This window comes from Physeter macrocephalus, chromosome 19 (genome assembly GCF_002837175.3).
Source record: "Physeter macrocephalus isolate SW-GA chromosome 19, ASM283717v5, whole genome shotgun sequence".
NCBI classification, from domain to species: Eukaryota; Metazoa; Chordata; class Mammalia; order Artiodactyla; family Physeteridae; genus Physeter; species Physeter macrocephalus.
Window position 1 is genome coordinate 72,462,458 of NC_041232.1, and position 7,640 is coordinate 72,470,097.

At 57.7% G+C, this 7,640-nt stretch overlaps 1 protein-coding gene across 1 annotated transcript; it reads right to left on the minus strand.

The window, feature by feature from the left end:
* Nucleotides 1-2,917: 2,917 nt before the first annotated feature.
* On the minus strand, nucleotides 2,918-7,081 carry RAX (retina and anterior neural fold homeobox). Its single transcript, XM_024133906.1, has 3 exons — nucleotides 6,793-7,081; nucleotides 6,251-6,507; nucleotides 2,918-3,418 (listed from the first exon to the last, which is right to left on the minus strand). Exons 1-3 carry the CDS (start codon nucleotides 7,079-7,081, stop codon nucleotides 2,918-2,920), a joined length of 1,047 nt encoding a protein of 348 aa, XP_023989674.1.
* Between the last annotated feature and the right edge of the window lie 559 nt (nucleotides 7,082-7,640).

Here is a 7,640-nt window from a genome sequence, read left to right on the forward strand (position 1 = left end):
ATTTCTGGATCGTCTGGGGCTTTAACGCTCTTTATCACAAGCCATACTCACCTCCTACCGGAGTTAAGTACAGTACCGCCTGCCCGCCTCACCTGCACGCCTCCTCCTGGAGCTGGGAGCTTGACTCACCGCAGGCCCAGTGGAGCTGCCTTACTACTAGGCAGCCCTTAGGAAGAGGGCGGGCCGCTGGGGCTGATGCTTTGTCCAGGCCTCCCCCAGGTAGCCCAGGAAGGCACTCACAACGAGCACCCATTACTCAGCATCTCAATTCCCAATATGGCCTAATGAGCTGTTCTTGGGAACTGGAATTAAGGAGCGCTTATTCAGCAAATATTTCCCGAATATGCAATATGATCGTGAACTGACGGGACTTCTAGTTATTCCAGCTCCAACGCTTACAAGCAGAGTTAATTGGTGCAGCCTCTCTGTGCCTCAGTCTCCTCATTTATAAAATGGGGCTAGTTGAATCTTCCTAGTAGAGTCCTTGTGAGGCTTAACTGAGATGAAACCACTTAGAAGAGTGCAGGCACATAGTAAGCTTTCAATGATCATTAGCTATTAGTATTTTGATCATTTTCCAAGGACTTGTCCCTGAAGTCCAGGTATGGTTCACTCTGTCGGTGCCTAAAGAGACGGTTTAGAATATCCATTCTCAGACTAAACTAGTAAAAGAGGAGAGGAAAATGGTGGAAAGCTGCAGATGCAAAAAGATAGGAAGAAAAATGGCAGAGAGAAGGAGACAGAATGAATAATGGAAATGATCTAAGGGAATGGAAGAAGTTGCTGATGGTGAGATGCACAAGGTCAGAGGTGCCCAGGACTAAGGAGAAAGAGGGCAGAGCAAGTGTGGTACTCACCCGGGGCCACTGAAGTTGGAAGTTCTCTGAATAAATCAGAAAAACGAGGGCATTAAAGGATGAAAGAGAAGATAGGCCAAAGTGAAAGAAATTTACTTACACATCCATCCTGAGTTTACCTATTTTTTTCATGCCAAGATCTGATCTGATATTGCTTGGGCCACTCCATTCATTTCCCTGTGGAACCTCCTTGTCAGAGAAAAGCACAAGTATCAATATATTACTCCCTACCTTTTGGGGGAAATAACCCATTCAATAAATTCTTCCTGACCAGCCTGCTATGTGTGAGGCTCCAGGTGAAGGTCTAGGGGTACACAGCTCTGGTTATGCCACAGCCTCTAAGTACCCACATGGCAGGGACTGAATCCTGTGATGACACTCCCTCGACTCCCAGCCCCGGGATAGCCCTCCTTTTGCCAGGTAGGTTTCAGGAACCCAAGAACAGCACAGGGATACTCGGGATCAGAGAATCGGGGTCACAGTGTGTATCGCTTCATGCCAGATCACTGGTATAGTTTACGCAATGTGGTAAACTACCCATCTTTCCCATTTCCCAGGGAGGTGGGGCTCATTTACAGGAGGAAAGGGGGCTGTGGTGTTCACTAACGTGCTAACGGCCTATAGACAGTAAGTAGCTGGTTGACGCTAAGGCTCTGGCCGCGCCTTCCCGGAGCGCTCAAAGATAGGAGGCCGGAAGGACCTGCGCGGCGGGAATCCGGATTATTCGTACCGCGGCCTCTCAGGCTGGGAGTTCCGGGCTCTCCTTCGCCCCGGGGACACCGCGAGTACCCCGGGAGCTTCTGAAGCCCGAGGAGACTTCTGGATTCCTTTCCCGCCCCCACCCCCGCCCGCCGAGAGACGGCGCCAAAGAGCCACGACACTGTCCACAACGCGCCCGCGAGAACGTGCCCTCCGGGTCGCGGCTCAGAGCGCCCCAGGACACTCTCCCCGAGCGCGACTGCTAGCCCGACGCGCGTCGAGCAGAACCACTGGGTTGCCGGGTGCGGAGCGAGCTGGGGAGGCGAGAGGGTGGCGCGGGGCTTAGAAAAGGAAAAGTCGCTATGCCCCAGGCTTCGGAGCACTAATGTCATCAACCCTGGGTAGCAGGGGCGGGCCCCGAGCCGGTGACTTGGACAATGATCTGAGAGGGGCCTGGGGCCGCGGCGGGCGGAAAAAGGGAGGCGGGGCCGCCAGGAGCTTCGGGGAGTTCAACTTTTACCCTGGGAAGATGGTGTAGACGCTTCCTAGGTTCTGTCCTTCAGAGTAGCAGCTGCAGCTCGGCTATTGCGGTATCGAGGGGCTGGGAACGCGCAGGCAGCTGAGCCTTAGGCTCCAGACACCCGGCACCCCACACACTCGCAGGCGCCCGCCGTGCCAGGAGAGGGGCGCTCTGCTCTAGGGCGTCGCTGTGTCTGGGACGCTGGCGATTCTCCGCTGCAGCACAGCTCCCCGAGGAGGATGCGCGGGAGGGAGCCCCAGCTCCTGCGCAGCCCTCTGCTTTCCCGCACCCTCCACATGCATCACGGCAGCCCCTCCAGAGCCCGCCTTCATACACACATCTTCCTCCACCGCAGTCCTGAGCGCGCTTAACCAGAGTCAAACCAAAACAGGTAAATCTTTAATTCTCCTCCTCAATTCTTCGAAACTACTTGTACAGACAGTTCCTCAAACCCTTTCTCCGCCTCCCCTTCCTCCCAGTCGGCCTTTTCTGGGGTTGCCACGCCGCCCGGGAGGGGCCGAGGTCAGGCGCTTTGGGTCCCTTGAACTTGGAGGCTCCGGCGCCCGCCGGGGTGGCAGCAGCGTGGCCGCCTGTCCCCCTCCAGCAGCGAGGCCCGGGGTCCGTGGGAGTGTGGGCGTGGCCAGAGGTCTCGGCTGGCCTGGGGTGGGGGGTCAGCCCTCGGCGGTGAGTCGGGCGCAGATGCACATCCTAGACCCAGGTATTCAGGCGGCGCAGGGCAAGAGTGGCCGAGTCCGGGGGACCCAGGGAGAAGGCGTGAGCGCCTGCGGCTCGGGGTCGGCTCCTAGGACGGGCGTCTGGCCTGATTTGGTTCCCGGTGCCCCTAGAGGGCCTGCCACGGCTTCCCGATGGCCTGGATGTGCTCCTTGGCCTTCAGGCGCAGCGCCGCGATGCTGCTGTTGCGCGGGTCCGCCTCGTCCAGCGGGAACTTGTCCCCGAAGCCGGGCCCACACGGGTAGGCGGGCGGCGGCGGCCCGAGGGGCTGCAGGCCGGGGCCGAGGGGCGGGGAGTTCAAGAAGGGCGGCGGCGGCGGCGTGTAGCTGGCGGGCAGGCTCTGCGCCGGCGGCCCGAAGCCTGGCAGGCTCTGAAGCGCCGTGGCGCCCCCGCCCGGCAGCGGCGGCCCGAGCCACGACTCGAGCGGCAGGGCGCCCCCCGCAGGCCCGCCGCCGCCGCCGCCGCCGCCCGGGCCCGCCCCGAGGGGCGCCAGGGCCGCGGCGGGCGGGGAGCGCCTGAAGGAGAGCAGGGGCGAGTCCTGCAGCTTCATGGACGACACCTCCAGCTTCTCCTGCCGCCGCCACTTGGCCCGTCGGTTCTGGAACCATACCTGCGGAAGGCAGCACAGCGCCGTCGGGCTGCGGCGGGGGCACGACTCCCCAGCCCCGAGAAGGACCGGGGCTCGACTGTTTCACCTGCTCCGTTCATCCCCGCCGCCACGCCCCGCTCCCCACCCGCCTTATCCTTCTTGTCTGTTCCGTTTGCTCCAGTCTCCCCCCTCCTCCTCTCTCGCGCCGAGTCTCTATGTCCCGTCCCTGTCCTCCGTGGTGTTTGTTCCTACCCTTGTCCCTGTTTACCTCACCCTTAGCTGTGGTTGTATCTGTTTCCAACTCCTGGCACCGAGCAGGCAGAAAAAAAAAAATGAAGTTAACCCTGGAATCGGACAGTGGGACTTGGGAAACCAGATCTCACCAAATTTCTGTGACCTGCTGGTTGGCGGCCCCTCCCGACCCTTCACTTTAGACCCGGCTTCCTCCCTGTGTGGTACAGTGGATGCGCTTTTGTCGCAGACTCTCTGTGCTTTACCCACATTTTGCCTGTTATAAACATATGTATAAACAAATACTCTAAGTACTGTAACTGGAAACACCGGCTGTTAAAATAGAGCTATTTCCACAAATTACTGATAGAACAAAGTGGGTTGATTTTATCCCAGGCATATTTAATATGCATATTACTGTTCATAAGATTTTCATTTTTATTTAATCGATATCTGACTAGTATTTCTGATATTTCCTAAAAATGGCTTTCAATGATTAGAATAGTTCAAATTTAATAATCTACTTTTACTCCGTGGAGTTAGTTTTGACGTTACCCTAAGATGAATTCAATGAGTTCAAGTTTTTCTTTTTTTCTTTACATAGAGAAAGTCCACACCAAGAGTGAAGTCTGGTCTCTTAAGGCTGCAACTTCCATTACTGATTTGATAAAAGCACAAGAAAGGATGTAATTAAGGTTTCACTACCAAGTTACCACCCTCAGGAACAGAGCAGAGAGAACTGGTCTAGTTTAGTGGGGAATCTAGAAAGAACTTTGGCCAAACTGGGGGGGCTTCAGTGTTAAATTTATGAAGGAAAATGTGGGAATAATTGCCATGTCAGAAGGGAGACAGCAGTTTGAGTTAATAATAGGGAGAGGGGACCTCATAGGAGAACTCAGACAAAGCCATCCAGCACCTGAGCAGAGCAGGGCAACTGTCTGCAAGGCTGGGATTTGGTGCGGGGCGGGGGGGCGGGGAGAGAAAGAACAAAAATGCAGGTACCCCGGGTCCCTTTCAATAAAAGATTCATCAGCATATCTGAGGCCCTGATTTTCCCAGAAACATTAGCTATATAGAGAAACACTGGCACGGGTGAGGGCTTCCGACCCACTGCCTCTCCCTCCCCCCAACCAACATCCCACTCCATCCCCCGAAATATCAGCTACAGGCTTCAGATCCAGTATCCAGAGTCAGAGGGCTAAAACCTGGGATAGTCTGCTCTTCTCCTGCTCTACTGCTGTCGTCAACACAGTGGGAGACTCTGCCTACCCCCCCCCAATCTGATTACATCATACCCATGTGTTAAGAACCCACCATATGCTGGGCCACTGTGCTGGCCCTGTGATCACAGAGAAGTCAGACACTGTTCTCAAGAAGCTCACATCTTAAACAAGAAGCAAACATCCCCAAACAAGTAGAGAGGGAAGGAACAAGTAAAGAGGAAGGAACATGGGACAGAGGCATGAAGGCAGCCCCTGAGTGGGCTGTGCCTGTATTCCGGAGGGGCACTGGAGGGCTTTGCCCTTTCCTCTTTCTTCATCTTTCACTTGTTTTCTTTCCCTCTCCCTACCCCATCCTTCCTCCCTGAAAAGCAGGTGCTAAGATGTCCACCCCTCCAATGAAATCCTTGCAGATCTCCTGCCCCAAATTAGGAGAAATTGAACTGTCCTTGCCAGTTAATCCTGAGTCACATTAGGGAACTATTTTTTAAAACCATGACATTTACTCATTACTTTAACCCCTTAAACTAAACAGAAAAGACAAAAGGCAAGAGCCTGTCCGCTTTTACTTTTAAGACAAGGCTAAAAGCCCCAAACATCCGAGTATCCTCACTTCCTGGAAATCTAATTCATTAGACACACACACAAATCCCATCTCAGTTCCACTGCCTTTCAGATGCGGTGAAATTTGTTCCCAATGTCTCCCTTTCGGGCCTCCGTAAACTCTCCCAATTTGGAAATTCTCCCGGATTTTTCACAGATGACTAGCAAATATTTAAGGCTTTCAAATATTTTAATGATCAGGGATTAAAGATAATTCAGCTTTAATTAAAGCGAAAACCCCTTTAAATAAAAAGAAAAGGCCTCTGCAGCAGTGGGAAGTTTGGCTGGATGTGCACCCGAGAAGCAAAAGTCAGTTTCTTAAACAAACCCACCGAAAGTTTCAACTGCGAGGCGCCAGGCTCTCGTTAAGAAGATAGGGTTTTCGTTTTCAAGAAGGTGCGCGCCGTAACTGACTATGGTGGCATTTGGGGCCGCAATCCGGTTACCCTCGAGCCGCTGCCTACCTTCCCTCTCCACTCAGTGCTTCCCGCCCCCCGCCCCGTCCTGGATGCTGTCGCCTCTTCATCTTGCCAGCCATCCCCAGTTCCTCTCTTTTAGCTTAGAACGAGGGAGACCCCAAAGGGGAGATGCTACTACAAATTGGAACAGACTGTCCAAGGGACGGGGCATGGGGCGCATGGAAAATCTGTGACGCTCCTGTGGGTCTCTGGGCGAACCAAGCGCAGGAAGGCCCGTGGGAAAAGTGCCGTAATAAATGCGTGGACGCCCGGGGATTCAAGGGAGCTTTGGCTGCAGCTTGAGCTTCCGGCCCTCCCGTGGGCCCATCTGGGCGCTTTACCTGGACCCGGACCTCGGGTAAGTTGACCTTGCCGGCCAGCTCCTCGCGACTGTACACGTCGGGGTAGTGGGACTTCTCGAACGCGCGCTCCAGCTCGTGCAGCTGGTATGTGGTGAAGGTCGTGCGGTTCCGTCGATGCTTCTTCTTGGGCTGCTCCTCCTCTGACAGCTTCGAGTCGCCGGGGGCTGGGGGTCCGACAGGCAGCCCAGGGCTCGGCCGCGCCTCCCCGGTCTCCTTGGGGCAGTAGGGGCGAGGGGCTGGGACGATGAGACCCCGGACGGTCAGAGACACTCCCCGGAGTATCCGAGGGCCACCCCGCCTACCCATGCGGGCTCCGAGATGGCCCAGGGAGGTCGGGGGTCAGGGCTGCGAGGACCCCCTTAGCTTTCCCTGAACGCAAGTTGGAAGCTCCTGCTACGCACATAGCCCCCACCTCTGCGCCCAGATGCCTTAATAAAAGTTAAGGCAGGGCTCTCTCCTCTTGCAGAGCTCCTAAGTTTGGGAGCCCTAAGGGTCTCGGAGCGGCCGGGGTGCGCACTCACCTTCGTACTCGGGAGCCGGTGCCGGGGCGGGAGGCGTGGAGGGCTCGGCGCCTCCTGCAGGCGCCTTGGGGCAGGAGGTCCGCGCGCCCGGCCTCCTATCCCGCTCTTTCGCACCCCGGGCGACCCGCTCCTCCGGGAAGGAGCCGAGGATCCCGTCGTCCTTGGTAAATCCCAGGATGGCTTCGATGCTGTGCAGCCGCGAGGCGCTCCCGCCCGGGCTGCGGAGCAGGTGGCCGGCGAGCGAGAAGCTGCCGTCGGCCATGGCTGGGGCGCAGCCGGGCAGGTGCATGGGGAGCACCGAGACGCCGGAGAGCGCGGCCCGCGCTCACGGCAGCGCCGCCTGCTTGGAAGACCGAGAGCAGAGGCTGGAAGTCGGCCCCTCCCGGGTGCGGTCGTCCAACCCGAAGGGTCCTGACTCAAGGTCAAGCTCCGCGCGCGATGCGGGCCCCGGCCGCGCGCGCTAGAGGAGGGCGAGCGCTCGGCCCGCGGCCGCCTAGGTCCCGGCGGGAGTCGGAGTTTCAACTCCCGGTGGCTGGGTCTCCGGGCGCTGAAGGCTCCAAGCCGGGTCGCCCCGGCTCCTCCCCTCTCGCCCGGGACCCAGCCTCTTCCCTGGTCCCTCCCCCCGCAGCGGGGCGGGCCGTTCCCTCGCCCAGCCTCAGGGTCCTCGCCCGCCCACCCACCCAGGGCGGGGCCGGCACTCCGAACCTCCCACCTCCCACCTCTCGATCAGCTCCGAACCCTCCGGAGGCCGCGGGGGCATGTTTGACGGGCCCGGGCACCCGGGGCCGAGGGCCCGCTCCCCGCAGTCCTGCCTCAGTGGGGCCGACGCCCTGGGTCCCACCTCCCCC